The sequence below is a fragment of the Sminthopsis crassicaudata genome, chromosome 5 (assembly GCF_048593235.1).
Source record: "Sminthopsis crassicaudata isolate SCR6 chromosome 5, ASM4859323v1, whole genome shotgun sequence".
Taxonomy (NCBI): Eukaryota; Metazoa; Chordata; class Mammalia; order Dasyuromorphia; family Dasyuridae; genus Sminthopsis; species Sminthopsis crassicaudata.
The window spans coordinates 64,546,304-64,565,538 of NC_133621.1; the positions used below are offsets into that span (position 1 = coordinate 64,546,304).

The 19,235-nt window shown below is 39.7% G+C and overlaps 1 protein-coding gene across 1 annotated transcript in view; it reads left to right on the forward strand.

Moving 5' to 3' along the window:
* Positions 1-10,424: 10,424 nt before the first annotated feature.
* Positions 10,425-19,235, forward strand: part of WAC (WW domain containing adaptor with coiled-coil) — a 101,998-nt gene continuing 93,187 nt past the window's right edge. The window contains exons 1-3 of the mRNA XM_074269538.1: positions 10,425-10,841; positions 11,212-11,248; positions 12,677-12,872. Of these exons, the coding sequence (XP_074125639.1) occupies positions 10,801-10,841; positions 11,212-11,248; positions 12,677-12,872 (274 nt within the window). The 5' untranslated portion in view covers positions 10,425-10,800. The remainder of the gene's footprint in view (positions 10,842-11,211; positions 11,249-12,676; positions 12,873-19,235) is intronic.

A 19,235-nucleotide genomic window follows, 5' to 3' on the forward strand; every position in this document is an offset into this window, starting at 1 on the left:
GATCCCTCAATTCTCTCCCAGTTCATTTCTTTTTCTCATCTTGACCTCTAGAACCAATTCAGCTCTATAGTGCCCTCTCCTGAACTCGCTATTCATGCCCTTTGAAGCCTCAGTCTTCCATCACTTCCACTACTACCTTGGCTCCCAACCACACTCAGGGAAGCATGGAGCTAGTTACCACCACCATGCTAAGGATTTCAGAACCTTTTCCAATCTCTCCCTGTACTCTAACTAACTGTCTTTCTGACATCTCAAACAGGCTTTGGGCCTAGGAGCCATCCAGGATTCCTCACCTCTCTCACCCCAGCCCCTCCATGCTAGTCCCACATCCAATTATTGATTCCAACTTTGCACCATCCTTCCGATACTGCTGCCACATTAAAGTAGGCCCTTGCTTCCTCATGCCTTGATTACTGAAAAAGCCTTCTGGCCAGTCTGCCAGCCTCCAGGCTCTTCCCTGGAGCTGGCGGAGGAACAGCCCCCAGCACCTGGGTTTGCTGAGCCCTTTCAGGGCTGCTCACTCTTTTGGGAATCACCCTTCACCCAACTTTCACCTGTGGCTGCAAAGGCTGCCAGGTGCAGTGGCTGAAGAGCAAGGGCTGACCAACAAGCCCCAATTGGCTGGTGAGTTTGGGAGATTCTGTCCCAGACATGGCAGACTTTGCCCAGTGGGGCGGAAGCTGTGTCACTGACTTCATCCTGAGCCACAGCCAATTGTCAATGTTTGTCCTGACACTGGCTGAGTCGAGGAGAGTGAGACCCACAATTGTGCACTCTGCTCACTTCAAGTCCGGCCCATGAGCAAGTCGGACCCCCTTTGTAGGTTACTGATTCTCTTCGGAGAAGGGAGGACCATGTCAGGGCCCTCCCCCTGCTTCATTCTCCAGGGGGTTTCCTACTTCTGCAGGACCAAAGACAAAGTCCTGTCTAGTTTTCAAAGCCCTTCATAGCTTAGCACCTGCCACCTCTTCAGTCTTTTTGCACCTTGCTTCCCAGAGGCCTTCAGAACAAGACATTAAATCTCTGGCCTCTGCATATTTTCTCAGGCTATTTCCCATGTCTTTCTTGTGTTGAAGATGCTTCTCCCATTAGTTTTTGGTATTGTATACTGAGAACCTTTTTTGGAGTTTTCCATGTGAACCGTAAGAAAAACTGAGGGGTGAGGGGGGAAGGTGAGCTGGAGACCAAGGTGGAAAACTTTGAGCTAATGAATTTTGGGCTAAACATGAGCAAACTAACTGGTACAGAACAGGGAAAATGGAAGAAAGAAACCTACATTTGGGGCTACTTTGGGCAGAAAGTGCTTATGAGGGCTATATAAAGAGGCAATTGCCCTTCTCCTCAACTGACTCAGATAAAACTCAGAGTCCCCACATTTGGAAGCCTGAAAGGCCTAGGCAGATCCCCAATCCTGCCCTCTGAAAGCATGTCATTCTCAGAAGTTGAACCAAACCCCCAAGATAGTTAGCACCAAAAGTACAGCTTGGTGCACTCCTTATAAGTAAAAAGAAGGGGTGCAAGATCACTTTCACTTTCTCCATTTTGCTTTCATGTACTCAACCCCAAAAGAAAAATCCAAGATCACAAAAAAAAAAAAAAAGGCTAAGTGGCCCTACAATTTCACATTTGATTAAAAAGTATTGTATGTCAAGTCTATACTATAAAATCTGTTTATATTTCCAAATTTTTTTGATCATAGACACTACCTCCATTAACAACAAACATAATTCCTATCAGTCTTTGTAAGTTTTGCCAAGTGGAAAAAGAATACACATTCACAAAATAAAATTCATTACTTATCAGATAACTTTCTGGTGAATCGCTTAAAGATCAATTAGGCTGGTCCATGGAGAACAGCCTCATCATAAATGCAAAAGGGTGTTAACTGGCAGTTTTCATTAGAAATCAAAGTTATCTGCATGAAAAAATGCTTTAAATCACTACTGACTAGAGAGATGTACATTAAAATATGTCTGAAGGACCGCCTCACTTATTGGATTAGCTAATGACAAAACAGGAATTGTGACAAAAGTTGGAGAATAATAGGGACATTAATACATATCTGGTAGAATTGTGAACTGATCCAACCATTCTGGAGACCTATCTGGAACTATGTTCAAAGGACTATAAAATTGTACATACCCTCTGATCCAGAAATATTAGTACTGGGTCTGCACCCCAAAGAAAAAGGAAAAGAACCTACCTATATGTACTAAAGCATTTATGTCAGCTTTTAGTAGTAGCAAAGAATAACAAACTCAGTGTGTATCAATTTTGGGAATAGCTGAGTTGTATATGACTGTGATGGAATATTATTGTGCTATAAGAGGATGGGCAGGATACTTTCATTTTCTAAAAATAGTATTTTACTTTCTCCCCAATTACATGCAAAGGCTATTTTTAAATATTTACTTCTTTAATGAAATTCTGCGTTCCAAATCTTCTCTCAGGTAATTCCCATGTAATCATATAAAACATAGTTCCATATTAGTCATATTGTAAAAAGAAACACATCAAAAGGAAAAAAAAATACCAAAAAAAAGTAAAAATATTGTGCTTCAATCTGCATTCATATTCCATCAGTTTATGCTCTGGCTATGGATAACACTTTTCATTACAAGTCCTTTGGAACTGTCTTGGATCATTCTATTACTAAGAAGCACAAAGTCAATCATAATCATTGTACAATGTTGTCCTGATTCATCGCTTACTTCATTTTGAATCATTCATGTAAGTCTTTCTAGTGTATTTTAAGAAAAACTTAGGAAGACATAATTTGATGCAAAATGAAATGAGAACAGGAGAAACAGAACATTGAATAGTCACAGCATTTTTTTTTTTTTGAGGCATTAATAAAACTTAAAGATCTCTAGACAATACATACACAAATCCTTAGAGGAGAGGAACATGTTTTTATTAGCACTATGAAACTTGATCACATCCTACTAATCTTAAAAAATTGCCTATGGGAGTTGCTTTAGCCAAAAAACAAACAAACAAAAAACACTGCTTAATGAAAGTCGCATGATGTAGTTGGGGAAAAAGCAATGAATTTGGAATCAATTTGAATTGTGGTATTGTCCCTTTTTATTTGAGTGACTTTGGACAAGAGTAACAGCAACATTTTTTTGATGATCAACTGTTACTTAGTTCTTAAGAGAATTCCAAAGGACTTATGAGGAAAAGCACTCTCCCCGCCTTCCAGAGAAAAAATTGATTAAATACTTTTACAAAACTTATTTTTTTAAACATCATTACTAATATGGAAATGTTTTGCATGACTTCACATGTATGATCTATATAAAATTGCTTATCTTATGGAAGAGGGGAAAATGTGGAACTCAAACTTTAAAATTTTTTTCTTTACATGTAATTAAGAAAAAACAAAATTTTAATATAAAAAGATACAGCCTCTTGTCAGCGCCCTACTTGAAATTGCCCTATTTTATTAAGACCTCCTGGAGTCAATATTTCTAGTATTGCCTTCAAAAAGTCAGGGTCACTATTAGGAGGCAATGAACTAGGCCTTTAGTAAAGATTGAATTGTTAAGCCAGGAAAATCAAAGATTTTACTATTTAATAAGCTAGAATGACTTTATATTCAGAGTATCTAAACTTTTTTGGAGCTGTGACATTTAAGTTATTTAGTTTTTCCCTCACGTACTGTGACATATATGGAAAACATTTTACTCCATGGTGCATCCTAATAGTCTTGTTTGAAAAAGTGGAACCTTAAAAACTTTTGGGATACACTGTACCCAAGGAACTTAAGGGGTGATCCTTAGGAATAGTGCAAACCAACACTGGTCCACACTGGTCCTCATTCTTTCAAAGCATTCTCAATTCAATCACCACCTAACATTCTCTTTTTGTTTTGGCTTTTTCTAGTATCTGTACAGAATTTAAGTTCCAAGAAAGGAGTGTTTAATAGATAGTAGTATTGAACTAGTAAAAGGAAAAGCCTGATTACCTACAAAAGCAAATCTTAAGAGACATGATCATTAAACATGGAACCTTCTTCACATACATTGTTTTGGTGTGTATTTTGATGTTTTTCAGTTATATCTAACTCTTTTATGATCTCTTTTGAGGTTTTCTTGGCAAAGATATTGGAATGGTGTGCCAGTTTCTTATTTAGCTCATTTTACAAATGACAAAAATGAGGCAAACAAGAGTTAAGTGACAGCTAGTATCTCAAACTGAATTTGAACTTAGGTCTTCCTGAGTCCAGACTTAGAACTCTATGCACTATGCCATGTAATAAATAAAAATAAAATGAAGCATACTTGGTTGTCAAACTTAATTTCTAGAGGCAGAGATTAAGAGAATAGATCTGTTTTAACATGACAGAAGAGAGGACATATATGATATGAAATATATTAGAATACTGATTTGGTTATTTTTGGGGCAAATAGCTGAGAGGGGAAGTATTATGGTCATTATTGCATTTAGGAATGAAAATTTTTTTTTTTTTTAATTCAATGACTGGTAGTAAACTTATGGTAGGGTAGACATAGTTCTAGGACCTAGAAAAAGGAAAGTGATAATGAAACCTATTTTTCCTCCACTTCCCGATGCTCCATGAAACAGCCTTCTAGCGAGTTGCAGTCAAGACTAGTCCTTGGCCCAGTTTCCCTTAAGGAGCAGAGGGCCCCTTAGGTGGTAGTCGGAATGGATTCTTTTCCAGATCCATTTTCTTCTTTCCGATAGTCTCCTTACTCCTTCTCTCCACTCTCACTCCAATGTATGTCCCACTTACAAAAGGATAAAATCAGGCCTACCTGCTGGGCACAATTTATACCTAGAAATTGTTTTGATACCAGGAGTCTCTTTCCTCAAATCTTCCAATCTTACTTCCTTTAGCTTGAAATGCTATTAACAATGAGGAAATACTTTCATCCATATGGCTTAAAATGGAAATACTTGATTAAGGTAACAGGCAGACTAAAACTCATTCACTTTACAGTAGAATCAATCAATAGATACAAATGACTTAATCTTTTCTCAAAATCAGTCAGCATTTATTGTCTACGTATACATACAAAAAATGAAATAATTTCTATTCTCAAAGGGTTCATGTTCTAATCTAGAAACAAAATAAAGAGAATAAATGCCAATAAGTACGAGATACTCAAATATAAGTCAAAAAATAACTTAGGGAGATAACATTAGAATGGTAAGGGGAAATTTCTGAAGAAAAAAATAATTAACTTAACAATACTGCCTTGGGTGTATGTACCCTGTTATCTTCAACTGTGCAGATAAATGAACTGTCAGGAGGTATATTTTTGTCTTCCACATGTGTGAGGCTTAGGTAGAACATTGCTGTTAGAACATGATATAAGATAACATGTACTAAAGAGTTTATTATTAATGTTTTAAAATAGTTAATTCTGAAAGGGCAACATACACAAATGAATCAATCACCTAGTTGCTTTTTAAGTTGCTTTCTACTCACATTGGTTCATTTTCTTTACTTTCAAAAGGAATGCTCTTTAAAAATAAGGAAAAAACAGCTTTTCAAGAGAAACTTGCAAATATTCAGGAAATTTTTCAAAAACAAATCACTGTATGACTTTTCCCAGGGAGAAGGATGTTATTATTCTCCTCATAGGAGAGAGGAAATTGAGGCAGAAATTGCCCAGGGTCATTCAGCATTCACTCTAGCCACTGTTGTGAGAACTGGAGTCCTCTAAGTAAGACAGCTCCTGCCCTCAAGCTCACATTTGGATAGGGGGATAAATACATATTTAGGAGGAATCCCTGGAAGGATACTAGAGTCAGGTGAAGTCTTGTCAAGGCAGAAAGGTCTGAGCTCAAACAGGCAGACTGCAAAAATGAGTTAATTTGCTCTTTCAGGGAAAAGTGGGATAAGGGATGTGAGGATGGCCAGATGGTTAAGGAGATCCGGACAGGATGTGGAGTAGGGTTACTTAAGATGTAAGTAGGGTTACAGCTTTTGCAATCATAATCATGAAAATTAATACAATGACACAAACCACCTATTAAACTTGAGATTACATAGTTTGTCAGTTAAAATCAAGTGTTATGAGATCCACAAGGGATTTTTTGGTGTAAGAGTAAAAATAGGGAGATTTTGAAAATTTAAAATGGCTTTTAAAGGAAGGGAAGGAGGAAAGACCTTCCAGGCACCCAGATAATTAGCCTGAGCAAATGCAGAGGAAACTCTGGGGCAGGTAGATGGGTGAAATGTGAAAAGTACAGTGATTTTAAACAAGGTCTTTTATTTTTACTTGCAGATAGACTCAATCAGAGTAAAGGCAGTGGAAATGTAGACAAGAGACACTGTAGAGCTGGCATCAGTAGGACTTCTTTAGTGCCTAAATGGTAGGGAGAGGAGAAAGTGAAGAACACCAGGGTTTCAAACATGGAACCCAAGTGGGTTCTACAGACAGAAATAGCCAAGTCAGAAAAGTGGGATAGATCTATGGAGAAAGATGATTGTTAACACGGTGAGGGGAAGGTGCTATCAGAATATGTGAACTGAGTCATCCAGTGGGTGGAACTCCACAAGGTAGGTCAGACCTGTAGGAGGCCTGGGTCCTGGCAAAATTAAGAAAAGCCCATCTATCACAGATCAGGGATCCTAGAAGGTAAATTTGTCTGTGGCAGGGACCGTTTTGTTTTTAATTTATAGTCTCTAGCCTTTATAACACAGAGCAAGGTATATCAGATATGCCTAATTAGTGAATTTCAAAAGTGGCAGCAACATAAAGGATCCGATGATGGAAAAAAGACCATTTAATTAAATTTTTAGCAAGTCACTGGAAACTTTAGAGGCATCAATTGGCAGAAAAATTTTGCAAGAAGTTTAGCAGTAAAAGGAAAGATGGGAGGATGGAATAGTAGTCCAAAGGAATAGAAAAGGAAAGAGTGCTTTTTAGTTTATTTCTTTTGGCACTGGGGAGATCCAAATTTATCTGAGGTTGGATAAAAATAAAATGTGAAAAGAAAACCAGAAAAAAAAATTAAACAATAACATAGTAATATCAAACAACTTTTAACTCGGTTCAATCCAATGACTAATCACAAATCAGAGGACCATGATGAAGCATGCTATCCACTTTCCGATAGGTAGATCAAGATGGAGAAAAGGACATTTTTGAACATGGCCAACTTGGTGATTTATTTTTGCTAAACTATGCGTTTTTGTTACAAGGGGTTCCCCCCCAAGTGTGGTAATTCAGGAGAGATTATTGAAGTACTTGCTTCTTCCCCCCTCCCCTCTCCTGCATAACAGGATTCAAAGAAAAGAGTAATTCTTTAAAGTTGTATAAATTTATTATGTATTTAAGTTAAAACTAGCTGGACTTAAGAGACTTGCAGTTTCATGGACAACCTTTTGCAGTTATTGTTGCTCTAAAATATTAATGAATATGGTCATTAGGTGTTCAAACTCAAAAAAATAAGAGAAAAAACTAAATGAGATACTTTGCGGAAGTAAGATCCTGGAAGTTGCTCAAGAAAGTGGCATTTACAATAAAGAAGATTAGTCTTAGTGAAAATATCTTGTCTGTGATCAGTGGAGGAAAAAAAAAAAAGAAATTTTGAGAAATGCAAGAAGGCAGCTGAGGGAGCTTACCTCAGATGGCCTCAATCTTCTCAGAAAAATGGAACAGCTAGGTCACCTGTGTTAATGGGGGGGAGGATTGGGAGGGGTAAAGGAATATATGGGTATGGATTGCTCAATCTTCGACTGACCTATGAAAAGGTATACTCTTTATTTTATAAAGAAAAAAATTCAGAGAGACCTTTGGGTCTCACAATAGCTAGACTAAGTGTCAACCCAAGATTTCCTGCCCTTTTTCCATTATGGGATCTTAAATTGTCCCCCTCACTTTTTTTTTTTTTTTTTTTTGCAAACCCAGGATGATTTGCTACAAAGTTGCTGCTCCTTCCCAGGCCCTGCTGTTTTGTCTGCTAGATCCTTATCAACTAGACTTTGGAAGTGCCATGAATCTGCCCCCTCTTATACATGTTGTTTCCCCTAATAGAATGAGCTCCGTGGTAAAGAACTAGACAGTCAGCAGACTGAAATGCAAATCTGACTTCAGACATCAACTGTGGGACCTGGGCAAGACACTTTAATCTGTTTACTTCAGTTTTCTCATCTGTAAAATGGGAACCATTGTTGTATGAAAGGAAATATTTGCAAAGTGCCTACCACATTGTAGACACTGAATAAATGTTAGCTATTAGTGTTTAGTATCGGAATCAGCACTTAAATGCTTTTCCATTCCATTTCAAAAGTTGATCTAAGTAAAAGCCAAACATTTTCTTTTGGAGAAAAATAATCATTGTACTTTTTAAAGTGAGAAACTATCCATACCTATTATGGACAGACAACAGGTTCCTATAACTACCTTATGTATTGTATAATTCATTATTAATAAAATCACAACTATTACATGATATCTTGTATAACTCTGTATTATACAATACTTTAGGCAAAACATTCCGTGGTGAGTTCAATGGTTATCTCATTTTACAGATGAGGGAACTACTAACAGGTCCAAAAGTTAATGATCAGCCTAGGGTCACGCAGCAAAAAGCGTCAGAGGCTAAAGTGGAATTCGGATATTCTAGATGTAAAGTCTAGAACATCCTTTGTAAGGTCCATAAGAGCAGAGAACTTTTTCACAGCAGTTGCCCAATAAATTCTTGCTGATTGATTTTCTCAGTCTAGTTGGATTGGATAAAGTAGAAAAAGGTCTGAAACACAAAGACTAAATGCAATCGACTAGAAAACAATAGCTTCTAAGAAGCTAAGATTTGCAGCTCTTACGAAAAGCAAAATATGGTCGTGATTTTTCAATTGGTCTCTATGCAGCTAGATGAATCACTGGGCAGAGCACCGGGCCTGGAGTGAGAAGAACCCGAGTTCAAATCCATCTCAGACACTAAAATCTCAGTTTTTCCAACTCTGAAGTGAGGATTATCAGAGCATCTAGCTCTCAGGCGAACCTGACCACCATACAAATCACAGACATTAGCATTATTATTCCCTGGGTTTCTGCCAAGTTCCCCTGCAAAATGTCCCTCCTGTTTCATTTCGTCTCCCAGTATAGTATGTTCCAGTACCCCAAAACCTTCCACCCCGGACCTGCTTAATTTTCAGATAAGTTTTCCACATCAAGGAAATAATAAAAAAGGCAAAACCCCCAGCAAAGAACAGAAAATCCTCTTCCTTACTCTCAAAAAAGCTCAGGACTGAGGGTTCGAAATACAATCTTAACACTACGAACAATTCACAAACTCCGATTGGATTTTATTTTTTTCTGGAAATATACATCTAAAAAAGGAGGGGAAATGAATGCAAATAAGACAAGGGGATTGGAGGAAGATAGGGAGAGGGAAGCAGAGCCTGGGGAGGAAGGCGGTTCGGGCAGGCCGGATCCCGGGCCCCGGGGGAGGGAGACCGGGAGCTGGGAATCGAGGCCCGGCACCCCCCGAGGCCAGCCTCCCGCGGGCCTTCCCCCTCTTCCCTGCGCTCCATGTACCAGCCTAGGCTTCCCTCCACTAAGACCATGGCGGCCGCGGGCTCGCAAGGCCTGGCCTCGGGCCTGGATGACCCAACCCTGATCTCGGTTTCTCACGGAGATCTGGGGGCCTAGATCTGGAGGCCGGGGTGGGGCGCTCTACTGTAAGCGGGAAGAGAAAAGGGCCTCCCTTCCCCGGACAGAAATGCCCTCCCCGTCCTCGGGCTGACGGAGGCCAGCACCCCTCCCCCTTCCCCCCACGAAGCAGGCCCGCTCCGGCCCGCCAGTCCGCGCCGAACCCAGGCACCCACCAGCCCCTCCTCCGAGAGCAGCCGCCTCCGCGGCGAGAAGCCGGTGCCGAATTTCGGGCCGCACCATTTCCCCAGCAGCTTAGGCTTCCTTCGGGCACACGCGGAACCCAGCCTGGGGCCTCAGGAGCGGACCAAGGAGGCAGGCGAAGGGGAGAGAAGGGAAGGGAAGAAAGGAGGAGAAAACAGAACGTATACGTGGGGAGGGACGGGCGGAACCGGAAGAAGCCGACGGATCGCGAAGAGGAAAGTGAGTTCTTAGAGGAAGAGGAAGGCCGGAGAAAGCCGAAGTGTCCCGAGATCTGCGTTCGGGAAAGGGGAAGGGAGGGGAGACGCAGGAAGCGCTAGGGGGAGGAGGGGTTCGACGGAAACTGCCGATGTTTTCCGAAGGCGGTGGCGTCCGAGTTGCCCGGATGTAGTTGGAGGAGCGGTAGCAGCGGCGGCGGCGGCACTAACAGCGGCGGCGGCGGCGGCGGCGGGAGGAGGAGGAGGCAGCGGCGACGGCGACGGCGGGGGGAGGAGGTGGAGGAGGAAGAGGAGGAGGAGGAGGAGGAGAAGGAGGAGGAGGTGGTGGAGGAGGAGGAGGTGGAGGAGGAGGGGGCGGCGGAGGAGGAGCAGGAGGAGAAGGCGGAGGAAGCCGTCGCTCTCCGCTGGGCCGAGCCGGTCGCGTCTTCTTTCTCCCCCCCTCCCCCCGGTTCGCCGCTGCCGCGGTGTAGTTGGCGCCGCTGCCCCCCGCCGAGAGCGAGCGGGCGAGCGAGAGACGGACGGGGCGAGCGAGCGAGCGAGCGTGCGAGAGCGAGCGTGTGCGCGGTGCCGGGGGAGGGACATGGCCCGAGAGCGCCGGCGCCAGTAACGGAGCGGCGCTGAGACCCGCTGAGGGGGTGCTGGCCGCCGCCGCCGCCGCTGCCCGTCCGCCCGCCCGCCCGCCCGCCTCCCGCCTCCCGCGGCCCCTCTCCCCCCCTCCCCGACACACACACACAGGCCGGGCATTGATGGTAATGTATGCGAGGAAACAGCAGAGACTCAGTGATGGGTAAATCCTCTCTCTCTCTATGTCTATGTCTCTGGCCGGGCTGGGGCCGGGGCCGCGCCGGGCCGCGCCGGGGGCGGCGGGCGGGGGGGGGGGGGGATGTTCCTCCTTATCTAGCTCGGGCACAGCCGCCATTTTTGTTGTTAACCCCGATCCGGGCCGGCCTGCGCCGAGGCGGCGGGGGCGGCCGCGGGCCTGGCGGGGCCGCCGGGACCCCTCGGCGCCGCCGCCCCGCGCCCGTGCGGGCGGCCCGGGCCTGAGGGCGCCTCGTCTCGGGCTCCGGGCGGCTGGGGATCGGAGGGTGGGGGGGTGGATTTTTTCTCCTTTCCTCTCTCTGGGTGCTAATGTCGCTGTCTGTCTTCCTGTTTTTCAGCTGTCACGACCGGAGGGGGGACTCGCAGCCCTACCAGGTACCAGCCGAGTCCTAGGGGAGGGGACGGCCGGGGAAGGCGGAGGGGCCGGCGGGAGGAGGGAGGGACTGGCTGCTGCTACTCGAGCTTAGGCTTCAGCCGGCGGCGCAGGCCCTGCGGGGCAACGAACCCCAAAGCAGCCCCCCGGAACCCCGCCAAAGCCGGCCCCGGCTTCCCTCGAGCCCGGCCCCGGGCTGGGCCCCAGCGCCGGGAGCCCGGGCCGCTCCCAGGCTCACGCTTTGGCTCCGAGGCCCGGGGCGCACGGCAACTTCCGAGGCCTCGGTGCTTTCGGTATCGGGGAGTGTGCAGCCGCCTGCTGAAGCTAGAGGAGCCCCACGAGAGGGGCTCTGCCGGAGAGCCCTCCGCCCGGGCAGCCCCGGGGACATGACAGCTGTCAGAGGGCACTGGGGGCTTCGGGAGAGAGCTGGTCCCTGGGCAGTCACCTTTCAGGCTCCTGCTGGCTTCCTGTACCGCAAGCCACGATCTCTTGTGGCCCCCTCGTAGCTAGTCCAATGGAGTGCTTGTCGGGGAGGTGTCGGAGGACAGGCAGGTCGGCCTCCCCTGGTGATAGGACCTGGGGCATTCTCTTAGAAAGGCAACGCTTTCTCAAAGTTACTCTTGCATTTCAGTTTATCTTTAGAATTAAATAGAATTAAATCCTAGAGTTAGAGATGGGCTTTAGGTCATTTGTCCTAATTTTCCATTTTTGCTTGTATAAAGGTGGTGAAAGGGCTTCTTGTAAATGAAATCTATTAGTGTTTGCTTTGATAGATATGTAAAATTTTAGGGCAGAAATGGATGACCTAGTACTCAGCTGTTGACTTCTTGTGCTGTAGCAATTCCTAAAACTGTAATGACATCTAAAAGCCCAAATAGTTTGGGGAATGTAGACAAGAGAGACTCACCATTGAACAGTTTTTTAAAAAATGCTGAATTCCCATAGTCTGGGGCTTTGGGGTCATATTCCAGTGTTGCTACTTATTACTTGTGTGGAAGCTGTAGGTCACTTCAACTATTCTGAACTTTTCCTCGTTTCTAAAATGAAGTGTTGTCTCTATAACCTTTGAGTCCCTTCTGGCTCTAACTCCTATATAGATGTTATAAGGTCATTCCGCTTCCTACCTCCTTCTTTCCAAAAAAGGTTTATAAGGCATTGTGCCCCAAGAGTTTTTCAAGCAGCTACTCTAAAATACTCTATGGAATGATATATATGTGTGTCTATGTATATACACATATATATGTGTGTGTGTGTTTACACACATGTTTAGAATCATTGCTATTTAGAGATTTAGATTGAGCTATTGAATCATATTTAACTGAAACTGGTTTTGTTGATGTGAAGTCATGGAAGTTAATGAAACAGAGTTCATGTTGTTATAATTAAGGAATCAAATTAAAAGCCTGGTTTTTTTTGTATGATTTTTACAGGCTCTTAAATATTCATCAAAGAGTCACCCCAGTAGTGGCGATCACCGACATGAGAAGATGCGAGACACCACAGATCCTTCACCACCAAATAAAATGTTGCGACGATCTGATAGTCCTGAAAACAAATATAGTGACAGCACAGGTCACAGTAAAGCAAAAAGCCTGCATACTCACAGAGTTAGAGAGAGGGATGGTGGTAAGTAGTTTTACTTGCAAAAATTTTGTGCTAATTTGAAGTTTTTTCAGTATGGTTGGTCAGTCAATCAATCTGAAGAAGAGAATAGAATTACTTTTTTGGTGAACCTTGCCAATTTATCTCATCAGTGTTTTTGTTTTTGTCATAATATTTTGATCCCTTGACTTAGTGGAGGAAAAATGTACATTTAGACATTGAAATCTATTGGGTTCCCCAAGATGTTTCTTAATGACTATTAACAGTATCATTACTTGGGACATAAGAAGTTAGGAATTGACTTTATGGGTGTCTATGGAAAAGAATTATGGTTATTTTGAAGTCAGGAAAATAGAACCAGTCTTTTCAGAGCATAAAATAATTTGAATTAAGATTATTATTATTATCATTATTTTACAAATATTTAACATTTTCTTTAAAAGCATTCAAGTTCATATCTTTCTAATAACTTAAATCTTCAGAGGCAATCAAAAACTTAGATTTTTGATATCTGTAACAAATGTGAAAGATTTTTAACATTGAAAACATTTCCCAAACTTATTTTCCACTTTCCTTATGACCCTGGAGATACTTTCATATTTTTTCCTTATGGATATAAACTTTTTATGAAGTAATATTTCATATTCTAATGAATGGCCACATTCTCTATACTTGCATACTTGACCAAGTTTAAATAATGTTGAACTTTTGATGTAGTGTCCTATTTAAGAACTTTGCATCAGAGATTCTGCTTAGTTTAGATGGTTCTGTATAATTCTACTATTATCACTCAGCTGAACTATCAATTTCCAATCTTAGTTTTCTTAAAATTTCAATTATAATGCTTAAAGTACTTACTCAGTTCAGTTCTAATTTTTCCCTGTTATGAATAACTTGTTTTATTTAACCAAAGACATATAGGTCATAAAAGTTAACATTCTTAATGGTATAAAGAATGGTAGGGGTTGAGTCTGGATCTGTGATTTTATTGTTATTTGAAACTTTCTTTATCAGTGCTTATGAATTCCTATACAATTTAGTGTCTTTAAGAAAGTTGCTTCAGGAATTGTTAGGGGATTAGGGACACAAAGTCAGTGTATATTAGTTCTGGGACTTGAACCTAGATTTTTCCTGATTCTAAGGTTTGCTCACCGATCATTGTGCCAAGCTACTTCATGGAATGATCATTAATAATGGACCTGGTATGGCATAGGGCACCTTAGTTTTCTGAGTCTAACAATAAATTTTTAAGAATTTACGTTTTCTGCTTCTTGGTGGACCTATGAATATATCTTTAATACTTTGTCACTTTAATTGATTTGCCACCATGTTTCTCTCAAAAATCCCTCATATATATTTTCCCATTAGACTAGACCAGGGATTCTCAAACTACGGCCCAAGGGCCAGATACCACTGGCTGATAACCACTGGTGGTTAAGAGGCCTACGGGGTTATGGCAAATGGGCTGAGGGGTGGAGACAGTGTGAGATTTTGTTTTTACTATAGACCGGCCCTCCCACAGTCTGAGGGACAGTGAACTGGCCCTCTATTTAAAAAGTTTGAGGAGCACTGTCATAGACTTTTTTGTTTTTGTTTTTTTCTTATTGCTGGGATGTATCAGCCATGTATGCAGGCTAATAACAACTATCATTTCCATAGGTGACTGGGCCAGTTACCTTTCTGGATATGCATGATCTCTAAACAAAAATTTGAGGGTGAAGGGAAATTTGCGCTTGATAGGGTAGAAGTAATCTCTGTTTAATTGATTCATTTTCTGTAGATTTGCTAAATAGAAAGATTTGAAATAGGCTAATAATTTGTGAATTGAGTAATCTGAGGTGTCCTGAAAGAGACAATTCCTTCTTTTCTCTTTATAATTGTTCATTTTGAGATACATAGGATATTATCCTATTTTGGATATTCTTCATTCTATATGAATGACGAATTTATTTTGATTACTTGAAAAGTAGCTCTTTAAATAGTGGAGGAAAGAAAGATAAAGTTAATTTTTTTTTAATATAAAGACACCTTTTTACTATTTTTCCCCCTCATTTACATGTCAAGGCAATTGTTATTCATTTTTACAAAATTTTGAATTCCAAATTTTTCTCCTTCCTTCCTTATGAAAATGGTAGGCAATTTGATATAGGGTACACGTGTATTACTGTGTAAAAATGGATTTCTATATTAGTCATAATTGGTAAAAGAACAGATCAAAAGGAAAGAACCGCAAAAAAAAAAAAAGTGTTAGAAACATGCTTCTATTTGCATTTAGAGTTCATCAGTTCTTTATTTGGATGTAGATAGCATTTTCCTTTGTGAGTCCTTGTGTTTGCCGTGCTGAAAAGAGCTGAATCATTCATACCTGATCATCACACAATGTTTTGGATATTGTGTTCACTGTTTTTCCCAGTTCTGCTCATTTTAGTTTGCATCAGTTCATACAAGTCTTTCCTGGCTTTTCTGAAATCTTCGTGTTCATCATTTCTTATTGAATAATAGTATTCCACTACATTCATATACCACAGCTTATTTAACCATTCCCCAATTGATGGACTTCACTTCAATTTCCAATATTTTGACACCACAAAAAAACTGCTATAAATATTTCTGTACATGGGAGACCTTTCCTTTTTTTTTTTTTTTTTTTTTTTTAACCATCTCTTTGAGATCTAATATAGATCTAATAATACAATTGTTGGATTAATCAATGGTTGCCCTCTGGGCATAGCTCCAAATTGTTCTCCAGGTTGGTTGGATCAGTTCACAACTTCACCAACAAAACATTAGTGTCCCACTTTTTCCACTTTCTCTCCAATATTTATCATTTCCCTTTTTTGTCATATCAGCCAATCTGATAGATATGAGATGATACCGCAGAGTTGACTTAATTTACATTTCTTTAATCAAAAGTGATTTAAGGCACTTCTTCATATGCCTATAGATAGCTTTGATTTCTTCATCTGAAAACTGCCTGTTATGCCTTTTGACCATTTTATTATTTGGGAAATGGTTTGCATTCTTATAAATTTGAATCAATTACATATATTTGAGAAATGAGGCCTGATAATTTAGCAGATAAGTTGTTATAAAGATTATTTCTTAGCTTTCTCCTTTCCCTTCAAATTTTAGTTGTTCAAAGCATTTAATTTATTTTTATTTAAGTATAATCAGTTATCTATCTTACATTTCATAATGATCTCTATCTTTTGTTTGGTTATGAATTCTTCCCTTCTCCATAGATCTGACAGGTACTGTTCCTTGTTCTTCTAGTTGGCTTATTGTCTAAATTATGTACTCATTTTGACCTTAACTTGGTATATGGTGTGATATGTTGGTTTGTACCTGGTTTGTGTCTTTTTGTTTTTCAGTTTTTCCCAAAGTTTTTGTGAAACAGTGACTTCTTAACCCAAAGGCCAGCTGGGAGTTTATCAAACTCTAGATACTATGGTCAATAACTTGTGTCTTGTATACCCAATCCATTCCACTGATCCATCACTTTATTTCTTGACCATTTCCAGATAATTTTGATAATTACTGCTTTATAATATTATTTGAGATCTGGTATTGCTAGACCATCTTCTGTTGCCTTTTTTTCCTTATTGATTCTAGATCTTTGTTTTTCTAGATTATGACACTGAATTAGTTGAGGCAGAATTGTCACTTTTATTGTATTATTATATTGGTTTGATCTACTCATGAGCAATTGGTACTTTTCGATTTGTTTAGATTTGACTTTATTTGTGTGAAAAGTGTTTTTTATTTGTGTTTGTATAGCTCCTGGGATTTCTATTGGCAAATAGACTCCCAAGAATTTTATATTGTTCACAGTTATTTTAAATTGAATTTCTCTTTCTTTTTTGCTGCTGGATTTTGTTGATCATGTTAAAAAATGCTGATAATTTTTGTGGGTTTATTTTATCCTACATCTTTGCTAAAGTTGTTAATTATTTCAAGTAGTTTTTTTTTTTTTGGATTTTCTAGGTATACCCTCATACCATTATATGATTTGCTAAGAGTGATCCTTAAAAAAATTTTTTTTCTTAGAGAATTAAATTAAAAGCCTAATAACATAAGTTATTTCAACTGACACTATTTTTCACTTTCTGGGTGCACTCTCTAAATTCTCTGTCAAAAAGTTTATTCATCACAACTTTTAGAATTTCATCTTCCAGAAATTGCATTGGATATATAATACTTAAAATGTAGTTGGTATTTGAAAAGAAAATGGGTACAATACTTTTGTCCTTTGATGGTAGGATCTGTAGTTCTTTTTACTCTTGAGTATTCAAGCCAAAAGCCTAAAACCTTGTGTCTTACTTCTTGCAATCTTTTCTATCTGATCCATTCAAAACCAGCTATAAAATTATGGTTAAAAAGGATAGAGGCCATATATTTCAAAAAATTCTTTTGATTTAGCTTTAGAGCATTAATACTGCCTTTAGTCTGTAGGTCTTTTTGTAAGTCCTTGGCGCTTGAGCGTTGTGGGCCCTTAGATTAGTCCATCTTTTATACTTAATGCAGCTATTTAATAAAATTTTCTTTTGGTCTTTAGATATTGTTTTGTTGCTGCTTGGGCCTCAGGTAGTTGTTCTTTATTGGCTTCTCATTTAAACTGGAGTTTTGCAGTTGTTTGTTTTACCAGCTCAATAGACATGGTTCCTGGGAATCCTATTTTCCCCACACCTACCTGTGATTTTAGAACCTGCTAAGGCTGCTCCTGTTCTGCATCAGGACATCTTGAATTATCAGTTTTCAAATCTCTTGGTGTTTCCCTTTCTCATCCTCCCTCTTTCTCTTTCTCTTTGTTTCTCTCTCTCTGTCTCTCTTTTTTATCCCTCTCTCTTACCCCCCAAAAGCACCCTTTTGATCTTTATATATCTTTATCCTCATTTCATTTGTATTTAATATGTCTTCTCTCTATTTAGAATTCCTCTTCACAGACTCAAAGTACACATTGTATCCCTCTAACCATTTAAAGATACTTAAGAAAGGACATTTGCATTTTAATATAGAAAAGTACTTCCTGAAGTTCTTTACTAGTTTGAAGATGAGGGAAGAAGGCATTTTAACACTGGAAAAATTGCTAACATCCTTAACTAATTTCAGGTACAGATTTATTTCTTTATTAGAGTTACATATAAAAATTGCCCTTAGGATTGAAAACAAGTTTTTGCAAGTCTGGAAATGACTCTTCATTATTTTCGGAGGTTGTGATTTTTATGACATAATTTATATTCAAATATAAGAACAAAACAGATTCTACATTGAATAATGGTAAAGTTCTTAAATGAAGTGATTTTTGAATTACCTTTATTCGTTCCTCTATCATGCATAATAGAAAGTTCATTGTTTAATTCCATTGTTACAATTATTTTTCCCCCATGAGTTAAAAATAATTTTAAAAAAGATTGTTGAAAAATTTTTTTTATCCTATTCAGTTATTCTATTAATGTCTGGAAACTTAAGATGTGCATTCACAACTTTTCACTAGATAATTGAGATAGAAAGTAAATGAAACAGATATGCTTCTAGTTGACCTTTAAATTTCCAGGAAACGCAGAGAGTTTATACTGCTGTTTTTGTGAAACCTATACTACTTTTTAAAATTAGAATTCATGTTTGGGTCTGTCAGTAATGGATGCTTAATAATTATATTAATAACCCCAATTCTTTTAGGAGAACCATAATCATGTTCCGTGGTGTTCTAACCATCTGTGTAATAGTTGTAAATCATTACTATAGAGGTCACATAAAACAGGAATACATCTCTTAAGATATGATTACATACTTCAGTCACATGGCTTTTGTGGGTGATTCTGGGCTAGTCACAAATTCCCCGGGGTTATTTCTTTAGCTGTATACAATGAAGGACCTTTGAGGGTCTTTGTAGTAGAGGATCTTTGAGGGCTTTTCCAGTACTGGCATATATGATTTACGTGAATATTTATTTATTGTATTATATATTACAGGTGATTTTTTCACTTTTAGAATTTAATTTTACAACTTAATTTACAATTAAATTTACAATTTAATAAGAAAGTACTGAATGTTAAGAGTTTTGAAGGAAGCTTGTATAATAGTGCATTTGTAAAACATTACTACAAAAATGTACAGCAAAATAAGAAGTCAAGTGAGGAAAGAAAACTTAACTAGATCTGCTCTGCCACCAGGAATTTGTTACCTGAGGCTGGTTACTTACCCTTTCTGGTCCTCACACACCTTAACTGTAAAAAGGTGACCTACTAGGTGATCTTTAAATAACCCTTTCGTCCATATCTATGATTCTAAAAAGGTCCATGCATGTTTAGTTTGAAAAGTAACTTTTTATAATAAAAGTTTTAACATATATAGATTTAATTGGACATGCTACAGTAAAGATTTTTT